Source organism: Rhinopithecus bieti, unplaced genomic scaffold (assembly GCF_001698545.2).
Source record: "Rhinopithecus bieti isolate Rb0 unplaced genomic scaffold, ASM169854v2 scaffold_50799, whole genome shotgun sequence".
Lineage (NCBI taxonomy): Eukaryota > Metazoa > Chordata > Mammalia > Primates > Cercopithecidae > Rhinopithecus > Rhinopithecus bieti.
The window spans coordinates 387,232-411,927 of NW_016819917.1; the positions used below are offsets into that span (position 1 = coordinate 387,232).

General features: G+C 44.4%; 1 protein-coding gene, 1 long non-coding RNA gene and 1 pseudogene across 2 annotated transcripts; all 3 read left to right on the forward strand.

Moving 5' to 3' along the window:
- The first annotated feature begins 2,224 nt into the window (after positions 1–2,224).
- Positions 2,225–17,331, forward strand: LOC108520063 (zinc finger protein 28-like). The gene is given in 6 exon segments (XM_017859336.1): positions 2,225–2,311; positions 5,885–5,972; positions 6,127–6,222; positions 8,268–8,394; positions 13,241–13,719; positions 13,721–17,331. Coding segments are annotated over 5 exon segments (2,298 nt in total). The 5' UTR covers positions 2,225–2,311; positions 5,885–5,957; the 3' UTR covers positions 15,302–17,331.
- Positions 15,600–16,482, forward strand: LOC108520054 (putative zinc finger protein 137; annotated as a pseudogene).
- A 2,431-nt stretch (positions 17,332–19,762) lies between the features above and the next one.
- LOC108520076 (uncharacterized) lies at positions 19,763–22,157 on the forward strand. The gene is made up of 3 exons (XR_001882825.1): positions 19,763–21,250; positions 21,561–21,642; positions 22,147–22,157. It is a non-coding gene; the product is annotated as an uncharacterized LOC108520076 (long non-coding RNA).
- The last annotated feature ends 2,539 nt before the right edge of the window (positions 22,158–24,696 follow it).

Here is a 24,696-nt window from a genome sequence, read left to right on the forward strand (position 1 = left end):
CGCCCATCTCGGCCTCCCAAAGTGCTCTGATTACAGACTTGAGCCACCGTGCCCGGCCATAAATTTTGTTTTTTTTGTCTTTTTTTTTTTCCTTTTCTTTTGTGGAGAACGGGGTCTCGCTGTATTACCCAGGCAGGTCTCGAACTTCTGGGCTCAAGCTATCCTCCCGCCTCTGCCTCCCTGAGAGCTGGGATTGCAGGCATGAGCCACCGCGCCTGGCAAATTTTTTTTAAAAAGTCACAAAGTGCCTGTTTTGCATGGATATAAGTGATATTCCTCGGTGAATTATCCTGTCTCTTTTCTTTCTGAAAAGGCAGGTATTACAGTAGCCAGTCTTTTCTGAGTCTGAAGCATCCTGCCTGACACATTTGCTTGCACTCACCCATGCCTTCTGTCAGTCCCTCTCATCTTCGCTTAAATTCCATCTTCTAGGCCGGATGCAGTGGCTCACACCTGTAATTGCAGCACTTTGGGAGGTCGAGCTGGGTGGATCACGAGGTCAGGAGATCGAGATCATCTTGGCTAACACGGTGAAATCTCATCTCTACTAAAAATACAAAAAAATTATTTTTTATTTTTGAGACGGAGTCTCCCTCTGTCACCCAGGCTGGCATGCAGTGGTGCGATCTCGGCTCACTGCATGCTCCACCTCCTGGGTTCACGCCATTCTCTTGCCTCAGCCTCCCAAGTAGCTGGGACTACAGGCGCACGCCAACACGCCAGGGTAATTTTTGTAATTATAGGAGATACGGGGTTTCTCCATATTGGTCAGGCTGGTCTCCAACTTCCAACCTCAGGCCATCTGTCCTCCTTGGCCTCCCAAAACGCTAGAATTACAGGTTTGAGCCACCGCGCCCGGCCTGAAGTGGTATTTTTTAGAGAATAACTAAACCTTTTTTCAGCTTAATGACCCAGGGATGTATTTCTGAAGGTCTTGGGAGCGCTCCTTGTAAGGCAAACTGCAAGGGAGATAGTACCTATATCTCAGTAGGAAGTTACGTAATTCAAACATCAAATATTTCAAATTTAAAGCTACAGACATTTAAATAATTCTCAGCCTTGAGAGGAACGTGGTCATGCAACCTGAGTCCAATGGCATGCAGGCGCAACTTCTAAGAATTTTGCTGACCAGGTGCGGTGGCTCACGCCTGTAATCCCAGCACTTTGGGAGGCTGAGGCCGGCGGATCACTTGAGGTCAGGAATTAGAAACCAGCCTGGTTGCCGGGCGCGGTGGCTATTTCGTACAAGCAAGAAAATATTTATTTCTTCTTCTTTTTTTTTTTTGAGACGGAGTCTTGCGCTGTCGCCCAGGCTGGGGTGCAGTGGCTCCATCTCGGCCCACTGAAAGCTCCGCCTCCCAAGTTCAAGGCATTCTCCTACTTCAGCCTTCTGAGTACCTGGGACTACGGGCGTCCGCCACCGCGCCAGGCTAATTTTTGTATTTTTAGTGGAGACGGGGTTTCACCGTGTCAGCCAGGATGGTCTCGATCTCCTGACCTCGCGATCCGCCCGCCTCAGTCTCCCAAAGTTCTGGAATTACAGGCGTGAGCCACCGTGTCCAGCCTAATCAAAATTGTATAAATTATTTAAAAATTAAAAGAAAAAAGAAAGAGACTGCGGGAGGGAATGTTACTTTATCGCCCAGGCTGGCCAGGACCCCCAGGCTCAGCGATCCTACCGCCACTGCTTCCTGAGTAGCTGGGACCTCAGGCTCCCACGCCCGCGCCCGCATCCCTGCTGTGTTTAAGCAGCTGGTGATGACCTCACTCCTCCCTGGCCTGAGCACTCCGTCCCGCATCCCAGGCGGTAGCCCTAGGGAAGTCTCTGAAGCTGAGCACTGGTTGGCTCTCCCTCCAGAGTGAATGGAGAATAGAAAGGGAGAAGATTTCTATTCTGTCCTGTGGGCCGTCAGCATGAAATCCTACGTTCCGCTCAGGCAGGGCTTTGCATTTTACATTCTAGTTTGCATCCTCCTTCCAGACTATTCCAGGGCTTTTGAATCATCCTTCTGCCTTCCTGGCTACTCTCGCCGCTAAAAGCCGCAGAACAGGGCTGGAAGGACCCTGACAGACACACAGGTCCCGCTGCGGCCCGCTCTCTGCCGGTACTAAAGGGTAAGGTGTCTCCGCTTTGCGCCCCGCCCCTACCTCACGCAGGCCCCGCCCCTACCTCACCCAGGCCCCCGCCCACACCTCATCCAGGCCCAGCCCACCTCCTCGTTGGCTCCACCCAGGCTTGGTTTCTGTCTTGCGCGCGCAGATTCGCGCAGACCAGGAAGCGGATACGTGGAGTGAGGGTCACACCGCGGAGGTGAGTTTTGCTCTGTGTTGTATTAAGTGCGCTCTCCAGGTCCCCGGCACTTTTATACATGGGATGTGGGGCCCCCGTAGACCTGGAAGTTCTCGTCTTCCTTCACTCAGAGCAAATGGAGATGTTCTCCTGGGAGTCCGGAAGTCCCTTCTTTTTAGGTTTAAAGTCGCCCTGAGGCTGGTCCCGTCCTCAGTCTTTCTGCTACAGGGCAATGTATACACTTCCTATGGCGTAGTTTTCCTGCTCAAAACCGTGTTTTGACTCCTTCCGCACTGCGCGCTTTTTTTTTTTTTTTTTTTTTTTGAGACAGAGTCTCGCTCTGTCGCCCAGGCTGGAATGCAGTGGCGCGGTCTCTACTCACTGCAAGCTCCGCCTCCCGGGTTCCCGCCATTCTCCTGCCTCAGCCGCCCGAGTAGCTGGGACTACAGGCGCCCGCCCTCACGCCCGGCCGACTTTTTGTATTTTTTAGTAGAGACGGGGTTTCACCGTGTTAGCCAGGATGGTCTCGATCTCCTGACCTCGTGATCCGCCCCCCTCGGCCTCCCAAAGTGCTGGGATTATAGGCGTGAGCCACCGCGCCCGGCCCCGCACTGCGCATTTTAAAATCCTCACCCGAGAGGTGTATTCCCTCCCTCCGCGCCTCCCCGCCTCACCCTCGTCAATTCCTTGAGCACAGCACCCTGACCCCAGTCCCGGGGAGGCCGCGTTCTCTGCTTGGTCCTGGGATCCTGCAGATCCCCCCCTTGTCCAACGGCGTCGTTGCTCCCCACCTCCCTCCTCCTCATACTGGGCCCTGCTGCTCCCCAGGTCTTCCCTCCGCAGTCACCGCTTCCCTTGAGCCTGCACTGTAGAGGTGCCCGGTGCCTGTCCTGTGACACGGGGTGTTCTTGCCTGCCCAGATCCAGCTCTTGGAAAATGCGCTCCTCCGAGATGCCGGCGTCTACTCCAAACCCTCGTGTGATTGTGTGGGCCAACGGGATCAGGAGACAGAGAGAGGGACTGAGAGCGCAGTAGAAAACCAGAGACAGAGAAAAGAAGAATGAGGAAGACCCATAACAGATGGCAAAGTAGAGGATAGGTGAGGGATTTGCCAAGAGACAGCAAAAGTGAAAAAAAAGATAAGAAAGCAGGAGGAGAAAAGCAACTTCAGAAATGTAGAGAAAAGCTAAATGTACAGAGAAATGAAGGACAGACAGCAAGGTACGGAGAGGGACAGAAACGTGGAGGCTCATCAGAGTGAGGAAGAGGAGGAGGGATTTGGAGCCAGGACAAACAGAGCAGAGTGGTGCTGGTGGCAAGGAGAACAGAGGGAGAACCACAGCAGGGAGGACACCTGCGGATCTGGGGTGCCAGATTAGGTAGGTCCAGGGGTTTATAACAGGGAAGAGAGAATTTAATAGTGAGAGCAGAGGAGGCGCAGAGATGGGAGAAGAGGCAGAAATCTATGGAGATTGAGGACGATCTAAAGATTCAGGAGAAGGAGCAACAAGCGGTTAAATAAGTTGTGAGGATGGAGCCCGGGTAATTTTCGTATTTTTAGTAGAGACAGGATTTCACCATGTTGGCCAGGCTGGTCTCAAACCCCTGACCTCAGGTGATCCACCCACCTCGACCTCCCAAAGTGCTGGGATTACAGGTGTGAGCCACCGCAGCTGTCCACCCGTGTATTCTTGATTGAAAATTTTTGCTTATGTCTTAGTTCTACAGCTGACCCTGTTTCCCTATTTCCAAGGTCAATAGCTGTGTGTTTACACTTCTGCATTTTATAAATGTTATTGAGATTTCTTTGTAAGGAAGAATTCAACGTTGGGAGTCAGTTTTCATCAGAACCTTTCCAACGAATTTTCTTTAACCGAGGTATGTGATAGACGCTTGTCTTAATTTTAAGGATGGGATGATAAGACCAACCCATCCCATTAGCCCTTCCAGGCCCCCATGTAAGAATTCAGGCACCTTCTCACTCATCTCAGACCTTCTCAGGGTAACTTGCTGAAAATGTTTCCCACTCTGAGCCCCAGTGAGCCTCCCTGCAGCTTGGCGATGAAGGGCTAGACCAGAAAAGCTCAACCTGAGTGATCCTGACCCTGAAATGATTGGCAAAATAGAGGCCGTGTCTGGGTGTGGCTTTTTCTCTGGGAGAGGGGAGTGCCCAGTTGTAATTAGAATTTTCCATGGGATGCAGTAACCTAAAATGAAAAAAATAAAATAAAAAAAGGCAGAAGAATGGAAGAAACAGAGCAGTAGACTCAGAAACAGAGACAATCTTCAGGGCCTTTGTCTGTATGAGGATATCACAGCTACGTCTAAAGCAGGTCGTGTCAGTCCCTGGCAGTCCCACCGGGTTCCCGTGTTCCCCGGGACAAGAGTCCAGCTCTTCACTGTGGCTCTACAGCCCTGTGTCCAGGGCCCCTGCCAGTGTCCAGCCTCCTCCTGGGAGCTTGCCCTCATCTCATGTCTCCCTCTGCCCCAGTCACAGTTGCTTGTCTCTTTTTTCAAACATCAAAATCCTTCCTGTCTCAGGTCATTGTCTCCGCTTTTATTCTATGTTTCTAAGTGAAGATGGCACTGCCCCTTTCTCCTTCAGGTCTAGGTGCAGAGATGCCTCCCATGGCCTCCCACCCCCATCTGAAGTTCCCTCTGCCCGTCAGTGTCTATCACATTACTCAAGTTTTCTTATCTCTGTGTCAATCTCATCAGAAATGCACTTTTTTTTTTTTTTTTCCCCCAAACAGAGTCTCACTCTGTCCTCCAGGCTGTGAGTGCAGTCTTGTGATCTTGGCTCCCTGCAACCTCTGTCTCCTGGGTTCAAGTGATTCTTGTGCCTCAGCCTCCCAAGTAGCTGAAATTATAGATGTGTGCCTCCACACCCGGCTAATTTTTGTATTTGTATTTTATTTTATTTTTGAGTCTTACTCTGTCGCCCAGGCAGGAGTGCAGTGGTGCGATATCAGGTCACTGCAACCTCCACCTTCCAGGTTCAAGCAATTAGCCTACCTCAGCCTCCTGAGTAGCTGGGATTACAGATGCCCATGAAGCTCGGCTACTTTTTGTATTTTTAGTAGAGACAGGGTTTCACCATGTTGGCCAGGCTGGTCTTGAACTCCTGGCCTCAAGTAATCCACCCACCTCAGCCTTTCAGAGTGCTAGTATTACAGGCATGAGCCACCGTGTGCAGCCCAATTTTTGTATTTTTAGTAGAGACAGGGTTTCTCCATGTTGGCCAGGCTTGTCTCAAACTTCTGAGCTCAAATGATCCTTCCACCTCAGCTTCCTAAGTAGCTGGGACCACAGACACACAGACGTGCACCACCATACCTGGCTAAGTTTTTGTATTTTTGGTAGAGATCTCCTGAATGGGAGCTCATCCCAGCCCAGCTCCCCACTGCTGCAGTGTGTGTGTGGGCTTTTCCAGGAGTGGAGCAGGAGTTTTCCTGTAGGAATTTTTTGTTCCTGGTGCAGTGGGCAGCAGAAGGGACCGTATTTCCTCAGGGTGATGTATCCTGTGTATGTGTTGTGTTACCGGGAGAGGATGTGTTGATTCTATGCAATAAATATCATATTTTTAACATTCAGGATTGACTTCTAAAGACTCTTGGTACATGAGGAAGAAACCTGGAAGAGGAAGAGGAAAGCAAAGGAGTCAGGGATGGCTCCTCCTCAGGTGAGATGATATTCTTGGTGGATTGTTCTCTCTCCTTCCTTTCAGAAACGCTGGGCCTTGGAGTTGGGAATCTTCTCTGAATCTGAAGCGTCCTGCCTGACAGGTTTGCTCACACTCACCCATGCCTTCCCTCAGTCCCTCTCATCTCGTTTAGATTCTGTCTCTTGTGACCCAGTGGCATGAACTTGGAAGGAGGCTGCACCGGGCAAGGTCCTGGGAAGGGCTCACACCAGACGTGGATGGAGACGGGGTGAGGGTCCCATGGTGTCAGTGCTGTTGGGCAGCAGGGATTGTTCAGGGGTCACATGTGGGTGCACGTTTAGCTCTCTGTGAACCATGATTAGAGCAGCTGCCAATGGAAGTCACTTTAATGTGTCCAAAGTACGTCGTAAATTCTAGAAAAGGAGACCAATAAGAGAAAATCTTTTCTCCCTGATTTTATACTATATTTTTAGGTAATTGAGTGAGTTACTGTGTTTCTGATTCCAAAATCTTACTAATTATAATGGAAAGTTCATACATAGGCATGAATAATGAATGATTCCTTTATTATTATTATTATTATTATTATTATTATTATTATTTGAGGCAGTATTTTGCTCTTATTGCCCAGGCTGGAGTGCAATGGCATGATCTCAGCTCACCGCAACCTCCACCTCCTGGGTTCAGGCGATTCTGCTGCCTCAGCCTCCCGAGTAGCTGGGATTACAGGCATGTGTCACCACACCTAGCTAATTTTGTATTTTTAATAGAGACGGGGTTTCTCCATGTTGGTCAGGCTGGTCTCAACTCCCGACCTCAGGTGATCTGCCCACCTTGGCCTCCCAAAATGCTGAGATTACAAATGTGAGCCACTGTGCTTGGCCTATTCCTTCATTATTGTAAGAATATGAAATCAATGTAAATAATAGCAGGAGGTTCATTAAACCATTCTTAGCACATTAAGTTCATGAAGACAGTGGTGTTACTTTGGAGAGGCTTGTGAAACAAGTGTTTTGGTAAAATGGTTGCAATTTTCTCAAATATGGAAGCAGTACTATTTTATCCAAGAGGATAAAGCTGTATTTTCATTCCACCTATTGTTATTATTATTATTTTTCTGAAATGGAGTCTTGCTTTGTTGCCGAGGCTGGAGTGCAATGGCATAATCTAAGCTTACTACAACCTCTGCCTCCTAGGTTGAAGCGATTTTCCTGTGTTAGCCCACCTAGTAGCTGGGATTATAAGTGCGAGTCACCACGCCTGGCTAATTTTTTTGTATTTTTAATAGAAACGGGGTTTCACCACGTTGGCTAGGCTGGCCTCGATCTCTTAACCTCAGGTGATCTGTCCATCTCAACCCCCTAAACTGCTGGGATTACAGGCACAAGTCACCATGCCCATCCCCACCAGTTATTATTAAATATAAATGGTTATATTTAAACATCACATGATGTATACATTTGTTTTGTGGTAAACCTCCAAGCAAAGCTGCAGCTTAGACCCTTGGGCACAAGACATCTCCTTTCCCTGTCACATCCTCCACCCTCCTTCCAACCTCACTGGGAATTGCTACTGTCAGTTCTGTGCCAAGTGTCAAAGCAAGTCTCGTACACGTGTATTTCTACATCTTTATGAGACTTTAAAAATTCTGTTGTAAATTAAAGAAAATTTTTCATATTTTTTTTTTACTTTACATTTGGGGCTACATGTGAAGGTATGTTACAGAGGTCAACTCGCGTCATTGGAGTTTATTGTGCCAATTATTTCATCACACCAGTATCAAGGCCGGTACCCAATAATTTTTTTTTAATTTATTTTTTTGAGATTGAGCTTTGCTCTTGTTGCCCAGACTGGAGTATAATGGCATGATCTCGGCTCACTGCAACCTCTGCCTCCCAGGTTAAAGTGTGTGTCCTGCCTCAGCCTCCTGTGTAGCTGGGATTACAGGCATGTGTCACTGTGCCCAGCCTTTTACTGTGGACGTTGTCATCTTTTAAGACATCAGTCATGCTCTCTCTCATCTAGATAATGAATGTCACTTGGTGTGTCAATATAAGTTGCAAACATTTTTATAACAGGAACCTAACATTGATTTTTCATTTGTTTATTTCTTGTATTTCTCACAAACATAAGAATTTCATACTGAAAGTGTGTCTTGACTTCTTCAAAAACTATAATAAACACATCATGTGGTGAAAAATCCCTTCCTCGGATTTGTCAGAACATTCAAGCTTTCCCCTCTCCTCTTCTCATTTTCAGTAAAGATAAGAACTCCTCCCAGAACCATTTGCTTAAAATGTGTTTTCATTTCAGGGTCTGTTGACATTCAGGGATGTGGCCATAGAATTCTCTCAGGAGGAGTGGAAATGCCTGGACCCTGCTCAGAGGACTCTATACAGAGACGTGATGTTGGAGAATTACAGGAACCTGGTCTCCCTGGGTGAGGGGAACTTCCCTCCTGGGGATGTGCCCTTGTGTATCTTTGCATTTTCTCTTGTTGCCTCTTGGAAGCCACGTACTTACTTGACTAAAATGGGAGCCGTGTTGATTTGGACATGAAAAGCTTCGCGATGCTGAGATCACACCAGTGCACTCCAGCCCGGGTGACAGAGCAAGACTCTGTCTCAAAAAACAGAAACAAAAACGAATCTTATGGCAGACTTTAAACATATCCAGTTTCCTGTTTGCTTTTCTTGTGCCTTCAATTTGGTAGTTCTTGGAAGGGAGCTCAATGTCCACATATTACGTATTACAAGGCTCCCTCAGCATTCAGAAGGAAGGAGTCAGTAGAGGAATTTGTGAAATATTTTCCTAGATCCATCTGTAATGTCTTCTTTCCTACTGAAACATAGGGCTGGGACTCTAAAAAAGCTCCAGCATGTCATGGTCCTTTCTTTTTATAAGCAGGAGTCTCTTTCTGACCTGCTGTCTCCATGTTGGAGCAAGGGAAAGAGCCCTGGACCATGGAGAGTAAAGTGAAAATAGCAAAAAAATCCAGCTGGGTGGGAATGTATTACAGGTGTAAAGGCAGGTAAGAGCTCAGATGGGCAGAGTGGAAGCTCCACCTTCCAATAGTGTGTGGGGAAACTCTCTGCAAGCGGGAGAATTCTGTGGGAAAAGTTTCAATCCTGAGATCTCTGAAAGGGCATCTTTCTTTGCACCTGCTTATCTCTCTGCTCTTTCTTTCTTTCTATTCTTTCTTTCTTTTTTTATGACACAATCTCACTCTGTGGCCCAGGCTACAGTGCAGTGGCATGATCTTGGCTAACTGCAGCCTCTGGCTCCTGGACTCAAAGCATTCTTGTGCCCCAGATTCCTGAGTAGCTGGAACTGCAGGCTCTCACCACCATGCCCAGCTAATTTTTGTGTTTTTAGTAGAGATAGTGTTTCACCATGTTGGCTAGGCTGGTTTCAAACTTGTGATTTCAAGTGATCCACCTGCCTCAGAATCCCAAAGCACTGGGATTACAGGTGCGAGCTGCCATGCCTGACCATTGTTATTATTTTAAATAGTTTTGTCTTTTAGTTCTTTAGATATTTTGGCAGAGGTTATTGTTGCAGGTATGTTAAACATCTTAAAGTTATAGCATAATAAAGAAACTTAAAATTTCCATAACCTGGATGTGTGCAGGGGCTCACACCTGTAATCCCAGCACTATTGGGAGGCCATGGTGGGCAGATCACCTGAGGTGAGGAGTTCAAAACCAGCCTGGCTAACGTTGAAACTTCGTCTCTACTAAAATTACAAAAATTAGCCAGGCGTGGTTGTGGGTGACTGTAATGCCAGCTACTCAGGAGGCTGAGGAAGGAGAGCCTGTTGAATCTGGAAGGCAGCAGTTGCAGTGAGCTGAGATTGCACCATTGCACTCCAGCATGGGAGACAGAGTGAAACTCTGTTTCAAAAAGAGAAAAAAAACATTCCATAACCTGCAAAAACTACTTCTTCTCCACTGGAACATTTTTTTTTAATTTATGTCAGAATTATTTCTGTGTATGTTGCATTTTCGTTAACATATGTACGGTGTTTTTCTGCCTTTTATTTTAAATAATGTAAAAAAAGTTTAGTTATGAAGAAAAGGTATACATATGCCAGTTTCTGTATCTATCCTTTTATTAATTACTTTATGTATTTGTGAGACAGAGTTTTGCTCTTGTCACCCAGGCTAAAGTACAATACTGCAATCTCAGCTCACTGGAACCTGTGCCTCTCAGGTACAACCAATTCTCCTGCCTCAGCCTCCTGAGTAGCTGGGATTACAGGCATACACCACCATGTCCATGTACTTTTGTATTTTTAGTAGAGACAGGGTTTCTTTTTTTTGCCCGGGCTGGTCTCAAACTCCCCACCTCAGGTGATCTGCCTGGCTCATCCTCCCAAAGTGCTGGGATTACAGGCATGAACCACCACACCTGGACTATCTGTCATTTTTTTCACATTTACTGGAGAACTTTATTTATTTATATTATTATTATTATTATTGAGACGGAGTCTCACTCTGTCACCCAGGCTGGAGTACAGTGGTGTGATCTCAACTCACTGCAACCTCTGCCTTCCGGGTTCAAGCAATTCTCTTTCCTCCACCTCCTGAGTAGCTGTGACTACAGGTGCGCGCCACTACACCCAGCTAATTTTTGTATTTTTAGTGGAGACGGAGTTTCACCATGTTGGTTGGGCAGGATGGTCTCGATCTCCCGACCTCGTGATCTGCCCCCCTCAACCTCCCAAAATGCTGGGATTACTGGTGTGAACCACCACACCCAGCCTGGAGAACTTTATATAGACTTGTGGGTTGGAGTTACTCTTGTTTTGTTTGTTTGTTTGTTTGTTTGTTTGTTTGTTTGTTTGTTTTGAGACGGAGTCTCTCTCGTTGCCCAGGCTGGAGTTCAAATGGTGTGTTCTCGGCTCACTGCAAGCTCCACCTCCCGGGTTCACGCCTGCCTCAGCCTCCCGAGTAGCTGGGACTACAAGTGCCTGCCACCACACCCGGCTAATTTTTTTGTATTTTTATAGAGACAGGGTTTCACCGTGTAAGCCAGGATGGTCTCAATCTCCTGATCTTGTGATCTGCCCACCTCGGCCTCCCAACATGCTGGGATTACAGGCATGAGCCACCGCACCCGGCCTGGAGTTACTCTTTAGCCTTCTTTCATTTCTTTTTTTTGTTGTTGTTTCTTTGAGACAGAGTTTCGGTCTGTTACCAGGCTAAAGTGCAGTGGTGTCATCTCGGCTCACTGCAACCTCCAATTCCCAGGTTCAAGCAATTCTCCTGCCTCAGGCTTCCAAGTAGCTGGGACTACAGGTGAATGCCAACATGCCAGGCTAGTTTTTTGTGTTTTTTGAGTAGAGATGGAGTTTCAGCTTGTTAGCCAGGATGGTCTCAATCTCCTGACTTAGTGATTCTCCCTCCTCAGCCTCCCAAAATGCTGGGATTACTGGCATGAGCCTCTGCACATGACCTGTCTCAAGGTTTTTAAAACATGTTTAGTGCTAGTACATGGCTTCAAGTATTGCAAGTTTTATAGTACAGACTCTTAACTTCCTTTTTTTAATTAGATTTGTCACCTTCAGTGATGTTAATGATGAGATGCTCTTTTTCCTGTCTCTGTCATTTCACTGAACTGTTAGAAATAGCTTAGACTGGCCAGCCGCAGTGTCTCACTTTTCTAATCCCAGCACTTTTAGAGACCAAGGTGGGTAGATCGCTTGAGGTCAGGAGTTTGAGACCAGTCTGGCCAACATGTTGAAACATTGAATGTACTAAATGCCAAAAATGGGCCAGGTGCAGTGGCTCACACCTGTAATCCCAGTACTTTGGGAGGCTGCGATGGGTTGATCACTTGAGGTCAGGAGTTCGAGACAAGCTGGCCAATAGGGTGAAACCCCCGTCTCTACTAAAAATGCAAAAATTAGCTGTGTATGGTGGCATGCACCTGTAATCCCAGCTACTTGGGAGGTTGAGGCAGGAGAATCCCTTGAACCCGGGAGGTGGAGGTTGCAGCCTAGCCAACATGGTGAAACCCCATCTCTACTAAAAAATGCAAAAATTAGCCTGGCATGGTGGCACATGCCTGTAATCCCAGTTGCTCAGGACCTAAGGCAAGAGACTCATATGAACCCCGGCGCGGAGGTTGCATTAAGCCAAGATCATGCCATTTTACTCCACCCTGGGTGACAGAGCGAGACTCTATCTCAAAAAAATAAAAATACATAAAATTTAAAAAAATGTCCCAGCATGCCTGTTCCACGTGGATATAGGTAATTTTGTAACAGTTATTCAGAAAAATACCGTATTAACATTTTCTTTTTTTTGAGATGGAGTCTCACTCTGTCACCCAGGGTGGAGTGCAATGGTGTGATCTCAACTCACCACAATCTTTGGCTCCCGAGTTGAAGCGATTATCCTGCCTCAGCCTCCGAAGTAGCTGGAATTACAGGCGCCTGCGACCACACTTGGCTAGTTTTTGTGTTTTTAATACAGATGGGGTTTCTCCACATTGGCCAGGCTGGTCAAACTCGACCTGAGGTGATCTGCCTGCCTCGGCCTCTGGAAGTACTGGGATTACTGGCATGAGCCACCATGCCCTGCCTTTTTTTTTTTTTTTTTTTTTTTTTTTTTTTTTTTTTTTTTTTTTGTTGAGATGGAGGCTCATTTTGTCACCTGGGCTGGAGTGTAGTGGTGTAATATTGGCTCACTGAAACCTTAACCTTTTGGCTTAATGCAATTTTTGTGACACAGCCTTCGGAATAGCTGGGAGTGCAGGTGCAGGCCACCATACCTGGCTAATTTTTGTAATCTTTTGTTATCTTGTCAGTGCTATGATTGTTTGACAATACAGAATTTCCATTGATTTTAGTTATCCTTACAACAGTGTGTTGTGGATTATTTACCAGTATGGTATATTGTGTGATTCTTTAGCATTTATTTGTATACACTAAATATGCTGTAAATATGAAGAATATATATTTTATGTTTTGATGTGACAGTGATGTGTTTTTTCCACACTTTAGGAGCACAGTGGAAAAACACTCCTTTCTTTAGACTCACACATGTGCCCTGTCAGTGTCTTGTCATGATATTGGGAATAGGCTTCTGTAGAAATGATTTGAAGTACATGTAATTGCCCTTTATTTATTAAAGAATCTTACTGCTTTAGTGTTCATAAGCGTTGAAGATCATGTTTGGGAAGTTTAAAATAAGTATTACTTTTTGTGTTATTTTTACACATTTCAGTATTATTTACCATCTGTACTTAATTGGAAAACTATTGGTGTTTAAATTTTGTAGATATCTCTTCCAAATGCATGTTGAAGACATTGTCATCAACAGGGGAAGGCAATACAGAAGTGATCCTCACCAGGACATTGCAAAGACAAGCAAATCATCACACTGGAGATTTTTGCTTCCAGAAAATTGAGAAAGACATTCATGGCTTCGAGTTGCAGTGGAAAGAAGATGAAACAAATGGTCATGCAGCACCCATGACAGAAATCAAAGTGTTGACTGACAGTACAGACCGACATGATCAAAGGCATGCTGGAAACAAGTCTATTAAAGATCAGCTTGGATCAAGCTTTCATTCACATCTGCCTGAACTGCACATATTTCAGCTTGAAGGGAAAATTGATAATCAAGTTGTGAAATCTCTCAACGATGCTTCCTCAGTTTCAACATCCCAAAGAATTTCTTGTAGGCCCAAAACCCGTATTTCTAATAAGTATGGAAATAATTCCCTCCATTCTTCATTACTCACACAAAATGGGAAGTACACATGAGAGAAAATCTTTCCATTGTATAGAGAGTGGCAAATCTTTTAATTGTAGCTCACTTTTAAAAAAACATCAGATAATCCACTTAGAAGAGAAACAATGTAAATGTGATGTATGTGGCAAGGTCTTTAATCAGAAGCGATACCTTACATGCCATCATAGATGTCACATTGGTGAGAAACCTTACAAGTGTAATGAGTGTGGTAAGACCTTTGGTCACAATTCATCCCTCTTCATTAACAAGGCACTTCATACAGGTGATAAACCTTATAAATGTGAAGAATGTGACAGAGTTTTCAGTCGCAAATCACATCTTGAAACACAGAAGATAATTTATACTGGAGAGAAAACATACAAATGTAAGGTTTGTGACAAAGCTTTCACATGTAATTCATACCTGGCAAAACATACTATAATTCATACTGGAGAGAAACTTTATAAATGTGATGAATGTGGCAAGGTTTTTAATCGACTATCAACCCTTGCACGCCATCGTAGACTTCATACTGGAGAGAAACCTTTTGAATGTGAAGAGTGTGACAAAGTTTTCAGCCGCAAATCACACCTTGAAAGACATAAAAGGATTCATACTGGAGAGAAACCATACAAATGTAAAGTTTGTGACAAGGCTTTCGCATATAATTCATATCTGGGAAAACATAGTGTAATTCACACTGGAGAGAAACCTTACAAGTGTAATGAATGTGGCAAGGTTTTTAATCAACAGTCAACTCTTGCACGCCATCATAGACTTCATAGTGCAGAAAAACCATACAAATGTGAAGACTGTGACAAAGTTTTCAGGTGCAAATCACACCTTGAAAGACATAGGAGGATTCATACTGGAGAGAAACCATACAAATGTAAGGTTTGTGACAAGGCTTTCCAGAGTGATTCGTGCATTACAGAACATCAGAGAGTTCATACTGGAGAGAAACCTTACACATGTAATGAATGTGGCAAGGTTTTTAGTACAAAAGCAAACCTTGCATGTCATCATAAACTTCATACTGCAGAGAAACCTTACAAATGTGAAGAATGTGAGAAAGTTTTCAGTCGCAAATCACACCTGGAAAGACATAGGAGGATTCATACTGGAGAGAAACCATACAAATGTAAGGATTGTGACAAGGCTTTCCGGAGGGATTCACACCTGGCACAACATCAGAGAGTTCACACTGGAGAGAAACCTTACAAGTGTAATGAGTGTGGCAAAACCTTCCGTCAGACATCGTCCCTTATAATCCATCGTAGGCTTCATACTGGAGAGAAACCTTACAAGTGTAACGAGTGTGGCAAGACCTTCAGTCAGATGTCATCCCTTGTATACCATCATAGACTTCATAGTGGAGAGAAACCTTATAAGTGTAATGAATGTGGCAAAGTTTTTAATCAACAAGCACACCTTGCACAGCATCAGAGAGTTCATACTGGAGAGAAACCTTACAAGTGTAATGAGTGCGGCAAGACTTTCAGTCAGATGTCAAACCTTGTATACCATCGTAGACTTCATAGTGGAGAGAAACCTAAAAGTATAATGAGAGTGGCAATGCCTTCCATCACAATTCAACCCTTATAAGTCATAAAGCCATTCGTACTGGAGAGAAACCTTACAAGTGTAATGAATGTGGCAAGGTTTTTAATCAAAAAGCAACCCTTGCACGTCATCATAGACTTCATACTGGAGAGAAACCTTACAGATGGGAAGAATGTGACAGAGTTTTCAGTCGCAAATCAAACCTTGAAACACATAAGAAAATTCATACTGAAGAGAAACCATATAGATGTAAGGTTTGTGAGAAGATTTTCGCATATAATTCATACCTGGCAAAACATCCTAGAATTCACACTGGAGAGAAACCTTAGAAGTGTAATGAATGTGGCAACACCTTTGGTCGAAATTCACGCCTTGTAATTCAAAAGACAATTCATACTGGAGAGAAACCTTACAAGTGGAGTGAATGTGGCATGGTTTTTAATCAACCATCACACCTTGCAAGTCATCATAGATTTCATTCTGCAGAGAAATCTTAAAAATGTGAAGACTGTGACAAAGTTTTCAGTTGCAAATCACAGCTTGAAAGGATAATTCATACTGGAGGAAAACCATACAAATGTAAGGTTTGTAACAAGACTTTTGGGAGTGATTCACACCTGGCAAAACATACTAGAATTAACACTGGAGAGAAGCCTTACAAGTGCAATGAGTGTGGCAAAGTCTTTAGTGGGCAGTCACCACTTATTCACCATCAAGCAATCCATAGTATACAGAAAGTTAACTAATGTAATGATTGTCACAAAGTTTTCAGCAATGCTACAATCATTGCAAATAATTGGAGAATGCATAATGAAGAGAGATCTTACAAGTGTAATAAATGTGGCAAATTTTTCAGACATCGTTCATATCTTGCAGTTCTTTGTCCAACTCATGCTGGAGAGAAACCTTATAAATGTCATGATTGTGGCAAGGTCCTCAGTCAAGTTTCATCCTACGCAAAACAGGAGAATTCATACAGGAGAGAAACCTCACAAGTTTGATGATTGTGGCAAAGCCTTTACTCTACGTTCACATCTCAATTGGCATCAGAAAATCCATACTGGACAGAAATCTTACAAATGTCATCAGTGTGGTAAGGTCTTCAGTCTGAGGTCGCTCCTCACAGAACATCAGAAAATTCATTTTGGAGACAGTTATTTCAAATGTGATAAGTATAGCAAACCATCAAGCATGAGTTGACATTACAGTCAAACAAGCATTGACCTGAGTTTGAGTTGACTTAACATTGAGTTCAAGCATTAATTGACATTAAACTGTTTATGTTAAGAGGATTGGACTGGGTGCTGTGGCTCATGCCTGTAATGCCAGCACTTTGAGAGGCCAAGACAGGTAGGTCACTGGAGGTTAAAAGTTTGAGAACAGCCTGGCCAACAGACGGGAGCCACTTTTCCCAGCCTGTATTTTCATTTCTTTTTTTTTTCTTTTTTTTTTTTTGAGATGGAGTCTTGCTCTGTCACCCAGGTTGGAGTGCAGTGGCATGATCTCGGCTCACTGCAGCCTCTGCCTCCCAGGTTCAAGTGATTCTCCTGCCTCAGTCTCCCGAGTAACTGGGACTACAGGTGCGTCCCACCATGCCTGGGTAATTCTTTGTATTTTTAGTAGAGACTGGGTTTCAGCGTGTTCGCCTGGATGATCTTGATTTTCTGACCTTATGATCCACCTGCCTCCACCTCCCAAAGAGCCGAGATTATGAGTGTGAGCCACCGTGACTGGCCTGTTTTTTGTTTAACAGAAAGTTATATGGATTTCTATGAGTGTTGTATTGAATCTAAATCACATTTGGTTATGTAATCATTGAGCAATACTAATTTTTCCAATCAATATGGGTTGTGTATGTATTTATACATTTTTAATCATTTTGATCAATGTTTGTAGATTTCAAGGTACAAGCTTCTCACCTTTATGTTTATTCCTAAATATTTCTTACTTTAAGCTCTTTAGCAAATGGAAGTGGTTTTTAATTTTCTTTTAAAATTATTTGTTGTTAATGTATGGAAATCCAACTAATTTTTGGTGCTGTTATTCTATTCTGCAAATACACTGAATGTGTTCCAGTTGTACTTTGGTTGACTCTGTGATTTTCTTCACAGAAGATCATGCCGTCTACAAACAAATAGAATTTTACTTCTTTCTTTCTGATTTGGACGAGTTTGATTTCTTTTGCTATTTCATTGCCCTGGCTAGGACAGCCAGTATTGATTGAATAGAAGGGCTGAGAGCATTCTTGCATCATGTGAGATCCTACAGGAAAAGCATTCCATTTTCCCCTGATTGTTTATTTCCACTGTGGTCATTTCATGGATTGTCTTTGTATTGTTGAGGTAAATTTCCTTCTCTATCTATTTTGTTTAGGATTTCCATGATGACTAGATGTTGAATTTTGTGAAATGCTTTTTCTCCATGTATTGAGATGATGTGGTTTCCATCTTTCATTCTGTTCAAGTGGAATATCACATTGAATTGCTTGAATATGTCGAACCATCCTTACATCTCAGAAATAAGTGGCACTTGAATATCTACAATCCTTTTTATATCATCTTGAATACAGTTTGCTAGTACAAGGGATCTTCAAGAAGTTCATGAAAAATACATATTATAAGAAAATTGTGCATGACATCACATTTTTTTACACTAAAATAAAATGATACAAATTTATGTGTAAAAGGGTCTAGTTTTAGGCACTCAAAAGGGTAAGATGAGTTTGAAAACAGACTCAATCAAAGCAATGTAAATTCTGCTAAAATTGAAAGAAGAACAAACATCAAATTTACAATGAGACCAGATGCAGTGGCTTGGGCCTGTAATCCCAGCACTTTCAGAGGTCAAGACAGGTAGGTCACGTGAGCCCTGGTATTCAAGACCAGCCTGGACAGAATGGTGAAACCCCTTCTTTACAGAAAATACAAAAATTAGCTGGGCATGGTGGCACATGCCTGCTGGTTCAGCTTCTCTGGAGTTTGTAGTGGGAGGATGGCTTGAGCCCAGGAGGTAGAGGCTGCAGGGAGCCATGACCATGCCACTGCACTCCAGCTTGGGTGACAGAGTGAGATAGTGTCTCAAGAAATGAATATGGAGAAGTTTGGGTAGAGGGACAATGAAATCATTGATGCTTTATGAAAAGGTTATGGGGACGATGCCCAAAAGAAATCACTAGTTTGTAAGTGGATAATTCATTTTAAGTTGGGACAAGACAATGTTGAAAGTGATGCATGGAGTGGCAGGTAGACCATTCACATCAGTTTTACAGACAAAAATAGATCTTGTTTGTGCTGCGATGAAGAGGACTGACAGCTAACAGCAGAAAGAATAGTCAGGAGTTTGAGACCAGCCTGGATAACATGCTGAATCCCCATCCCTACTAAAAATACAACAATTAGCTGGGCATGGTGGTGGCCACCTGTAATCTTAGCTACTCGGGGGGCTGAGACATGAGAATCGCTTGAATCCAGGAGGCGGACGTTGCAATGAGCCGAGATCGTGCACCTGCACTCCAGCTGGGCAACAGAGCAAAACTCTGTCTCAGAATAAAATAAAATAAAATAAAACTGCTTCTCAAATAAGCTTTGGTAGAATCTTAAGGGGTCACATCATTGTTTTCCAACTATGATATGTGTTGAAAAATTTCTTCTTTCACCGCACATTTTATTAGATTTTTTTTTTAACCATTATAAATGGTTTTTCTCTGAAATCTATTGTATTCAGTTTACATTGAGGACTGCATGCTTTCTAGTCTGTATCATATATTGGCAACATTTTCTGGTACCTGATAAATGATTCTAGTTTGTTTCAATGTGTACTTGATAAAGATATCAAGGAACTTTTTTCTTTATGCTAACATCAAAATTTAGTTCAAGTGGCCATTATTCCATTTTCTTTATGTCATCTGATTAAATGGTGAGCTGTGAGCTTCTAAGTCATCGTTCGCCTCATGTTCCTCTGGTCCATAATATTTGCAGATGTTGAAGGATGGGCTGGATTGACCTGGAACCTTGTTCCACTGGAGCCCATATGTTCATGAAGAAAACATTTGCTCAGATCTCCTTTGTACCGCTGCTTCTTTTTCAGTGTTTTAAACACCTATAGCTCTGTGTTCACAATTGTGTTTATTTTGAACGTTTCACAATCATTTTTCTGGGAAAATAATTACATGTTTAGGATTCGTGCCATCAGAGCTTTAGACATTGAAAGAGACATTTCATTTGCTCAGGTGTATAAAATGGTACTGAAATTTTTTCCTTCTTTTTGAGACAAGAATATCACTCTGTCACCCATACTTGAGTGCAGGGACATGATCTTGGCTCACTGCACCCTCCACCTCCCAGGCCCAGTGATCCACCTTAGTCAGCCTCCCAGATAGCTGAGACCACAGATGCACACCACCACACCAGGCCAACTTTTTGTACTTTTGGTAGCGATGGGGTTTCACCCGTCGCTACTCCCAGGTTGGTTTCAAACTCCTGGGCTCAATGGTCTACCCACTCCAGCCTCCCAAAATGCTGGGATTACAGGGTTAGCCACCATGCCTGGCCCACCCTGAATTTTCTAGAGAAGGAAGACTAACACAGCCTACTGGTGTTTCCGGACCATCACATGGGAATCAGCCGCACTTCCTGACTCAACCCAGAGCTTCTCAGGATACCTTGGTGAAATGTCTCCTGCTCGGAAAAACTAACTCAACCTGTAATGTACAGGTGGGGAATAAGACCAGAAAAGCTCAGTCAGAGTGACACTGACCCCTGAAATCCTTCACCAAATAGTGTGTGGCTTTTCCTGTAGGAGAGAGTCATGCTCAGGTGTAATTTGAATTTTAAATGGATTCCTGTCCTCCCAAAATGTAAAAAACACAAAACACCAGAATGGAAAAACCAGGGGATTAGACTCAAATCGTCTTGAATCTATTCTTGTCTCTGTCCACACCCACTGCTTTTCCTAATCTCATCTCACAGCTTTAACCCACCTACACGGCTCCATGTCCCCTGCAGGCCTCTCCCCTGAGCTCTACAATCCTGTGTCCTGTTGTCTCCTCAGCTCTCTGCTGGGACATCAAACTGGCATCTCCACCTTCACATGTCCATAAGTGACTTCCTAAACCCCCAGACAAATTCCCTTACTGTCCTATGTGTTTCAGATGAGGGTGTCGGTGCACTTCTGGAAGTTTAGCCAAACTTGACAGCATGTATTTTAAGTATGGGAGATAAATTACATTATTTGTAAGTGTTGTAATTTATACTGTAAAGAGAAATTTGCATGTATACATAAAAGGAGTGAGAAAATACATCATTTCCAAAATTCTTTTGAGGTGTGGGGGAAAAATGTTTCAAGACCTCATCCCTATGGATCTGTGCTCCCAGGACCCCTCTAACCTCATCTCTTGCCTGCGTCCTCCTCGCTTTCTCTGCTCCAGCCATGCAGGCCTCTTTCCTTTTTCTGGGGCTGAGGTTTCTCCCATCTCAGAGCCTTCACCTGTGCTGTGCCTCTGCCTAGGACTCTGTGGCCACTGAGCTGCAAGTGACAAGCAGAGTTTCTTCCCCAAGTCTTTGTTCTGACATCACTTTTACTATGGAGAACTTTATGTTCTCCCACAGCCCCCCCATTTGTCATGACAGCTCCACCTTCACCTCCACCTCTGGTCCATGTTGCCTGTTCTGTGTGATTCTTTTTGTTCCTTTGCTGTTCTCTGGATCCTGGTGAGAACAAGTCTCTAAGCAGAGAGCAGAGCCAGAAGTTGGGGCTGTGCTGGGCTGGTGCCCTCTGAGTGGAGTTCAACCATGGCTTTACAATGGGGTTCTCAGGCATTTAGCAAATACATCTTTTATGCTGTTTTATCAGAGACTGCTATTTTCACAGTATGCGACCCACCCTCAACAATACCTACAATGGCACAGGTGATTCTCATCTGTCTTCAGCATTGACTGTCAAGGCAGTTTCCTTCATGTTGAGAGCTGAGATCAGCCTGTGATCCACAGGGAGGTGAGGGGGCTGCGCTCTGCATGGGGTTTGGTTAGGGCCAGATCTGTGCCCTGAAGGTCTCTCTCCTGCTGCAGCGTGTGTGTGAACTTTTCCAGGAGGGGAGCAAGATCTGAAAACGGGTCAAGGTTACCCTTGTAGATCTTCCTGTGGGACGTTCTTATCTCTGCATGATCTCTGGTGCAGTAGGCAGCAGAGGACCGTCTTTCTCCCGGGTGATGTCTCCCCTTTGTGTGTGTTTTGTCACAGGAAAGGAGGGAGTGATTTCTAAACATTAAATCTCTGATTTTTTTTTTTTTTTTTTCACATACAGGATTGATTTTCAAAGACTCACGTTACATGAGGAAGCCACCAAGAAGAGCAAAGAAAAGGATCCAGGGATGGCTCTTCCTCAGGTGAGTGATATTCCTCGGTGGATTCCGCTGTCTCTTTCCTTTCTGAAATGCCAGGCATTGTAGTAGCCAGTCTTCTGTGAGTCTGAAGCGTCCTGCCTCACACATTTGCTCCCACTCACCCAAGACTTTTCTTAGTCCTTGTCATCTTCACTTAAATTCCATCTCCTATAACCTAGTGAATGAGCTTGGGAAGAGGTGGCACTGGGCATGGGCCTGGGAAGGGCTCACACCAGACATGGATGGAGATGGGGTGAGGGCCCCGTGTTGTCAGTGATGTTGGGCGGCAGGGATTGTTCAGGGGCCACATCTGGATGCACGTTCAGTACTTTGTGGACCAGATCAGAGAATCTATATATGAAAGTCATTCATTAATGTACACTGGTATCTGGTAAATTCTGGAAAAGGAGGCAAACTAAGGTATATATTTTGTGTCTGATTTTGTAATTCAGTTGAATCTACACTAGTGAGTCAATATGTCTCTGACTCCAAACTTTCTTTTTTAAGAGACAGGTGTCACTCTGGACCCAGTCTGGAGTGCAGTGGAACAATTCTAGTTTACAGCAGCCTCAGATTCGTGGGCTCAAGTGATCTTCACATTAGCCTGCCAAGGAGGTAGAATGACAGACAGATGTGTGCCATCACGCCAGGCTAATTCTAATTTCAGAGAAGGTGAGAATGAGAGCTATGTACAGAATGAGGGAGGGAAACAGTAATGAAGATGAAAGGGGACCCTGGGTGCAGATGTGCGGTGAGTTGATTGGATGTGATGATGAAGTGATGACATGTTGCTTTCTCTGTTTAGAAGATAACAAATTAAAAATTTGTTTAAATTATACAGGTGAGAATGAGAGTTGCAAAGCTCCTGTGTCTAAGTGTGGTGCATTTTATAATTATGGCGGCAGAGGCGAGCTTCCCTTTGCAACCCCTCTTCAGCCAGAGGACAGTGACTTGACTCATTAGTTGTGGATCCCCCCTTCCCTTTTCATGGATGGGGTGGGGAGTGGGGGAGTGAAGTAGGGTAAGATGCAACTGAGTCTCTGTTACTACATCAAACCTGCATAAAAGGAATATTAAAAGTGCATTTGTCCTCTTTTTTAAAATAAGTTTCTTTTTTTCTAGTTCCTCTCATTTCATTAGTTGCTTTTTATTTTGTAATTTTAATTTTTTTTTTGAGTCATTCTTATTGTTGCCCAGGCTGGAGTGCAGTGGCCAGATCACAGCTCACTGCAGCTGCAATCTCCTGGGCTCAAGTGATTTTCCCACCTCAGTCTCTGGAGTAGTTGGGACCACAGGCACACCCAAGCAGGCCCGCTTAACGTTTGTATTATTAATATTAATATTATTATTACGGTCTCTGTCACCCTGGCTGGAGTGCAGTGGAACGATCCTGACTCACTGCAATCTCTGCCTCCCAGGGCCGAGCCATTCTCCTGCCTCAGCCTCCCAAGTACCTGGAATTACAGGCATGCATCAACACACTAGGCTAATTTTTTTTTTTTTTTTTGAGACAGAGTCTCGCTCTGTCGCCCGGGCTGGAGTGCAGTGGCTGGATCTCAGCTCACTGCAAGCTCCGCCTCCCAGGTTCATGCCATTCTCCTGCCTCAGCTTCCCGAGTAGCTGGGACTACAGGCACCCACCACCTCGCCCAGCTAGTTTTTTGTATTTTTTAGTAGAGACGGGGTTTCACCGTGTTAGCCAGGATGGTCTCAATCTCCTGACTTCGTGATCCGCCCATCTCGGCCTCCCAAAGTGCTGGGATTACAGGCTTGAGCCACCGCGCCCGGCCTTAATTTTTGTATTTTTAGTAGAGATGGGGTTTCACCATGTTGGCCAGGATGGTCTTCATCTCCTGATCTTGTGATCCACCTGCCTTAGCCTCCCAAAGTGCTGGGATGACAAGCATGAGCCACTGCACCTGGCCTTAATTCGAAATTTAAATGGATTCCAGTCCTCCCAAAATTAAAAAAAAAAAAAAAAAAAAAAAAAAAAAAAAAAAAAAAAAAAGTGGATTAGACTCAAATCACCTTGAACATTATCATCTCACAGCTTTAACCCACCTACACGGCTCCATGTCCCCTGCAGGCCTCTCCTCTGAGCTCTACAATCCTGTGTCCAGTTGTCTGCTCAGCTCCCTGCTGGGACATCAAACAGGCATCTCCACCTTCCTGTGTCCATAAGTGACTTCCTAAACCCCTAAACACATTCCCATACTATTGTACGTGTCTCAGATGAGGGTGACAATTTACTTCTGGAAGTTTAGCCAAACTTGACAGCATGTATTTTAAGTATGGGGGATAAATTACATTATTTGTAAGTGTTGTAGTTTATACCGTAAAGAGAAATTTGCATGTATACATAAAAGGAGTGAGAAAATACATCATTTCCAAAATTCTTTTGAGGTGTGGGGAAAATGTTTTAAGACCTCATCCCTATGGATCTGTGCTCCCAGGACCCCTCTGACCTCATCTCCTGCCTGCGTCCTCCTCGCTTTCTCTGCTCCCGCCATGAGGCGGAATCTCATTCTGTCTCCCAGGCTAAAGTACAGTGGCATGATCTCAGTGCATTACAAGAAAGTAGTGTCTCCATAATTGTGCTTAGAACTCTGTGGTGCATGAGTGGATAAACTGTTGAACAGGAACCTAGGAGAGCTACAATGACAAAGCTCAAGTCCATTAAAACGAGCAAGATGTATTCCTTACTGCTCACACATGAATCATGACTGTAAGATGTTTACAGTTAAGGAAAGCAGCTTAGTAGTACCTGCAGGGACAAACTTCTAAAGAAACACAATACAAAAACTAGCCGGGCGAAGTGGCGGGCGCCTGTAGTCCCAGCTACTCAGGAGGCTGAAGCAGGAGAATGGCGTAAACCCGGGAGGCGGAGCTTGCAGTGAGCTGAGATCCGGCCACTGCACTCCAGCCCCGGCGACAGAGTGAGACTCTGCCTCAAAAAAAAAAAAAAAAAAGAAAAGAAACACAATGTCCACATGACCCAATATCCCATGACAATGTATGCTTCTAAGATAATTACAGTCATGCTTTCAAGTACCCCCAC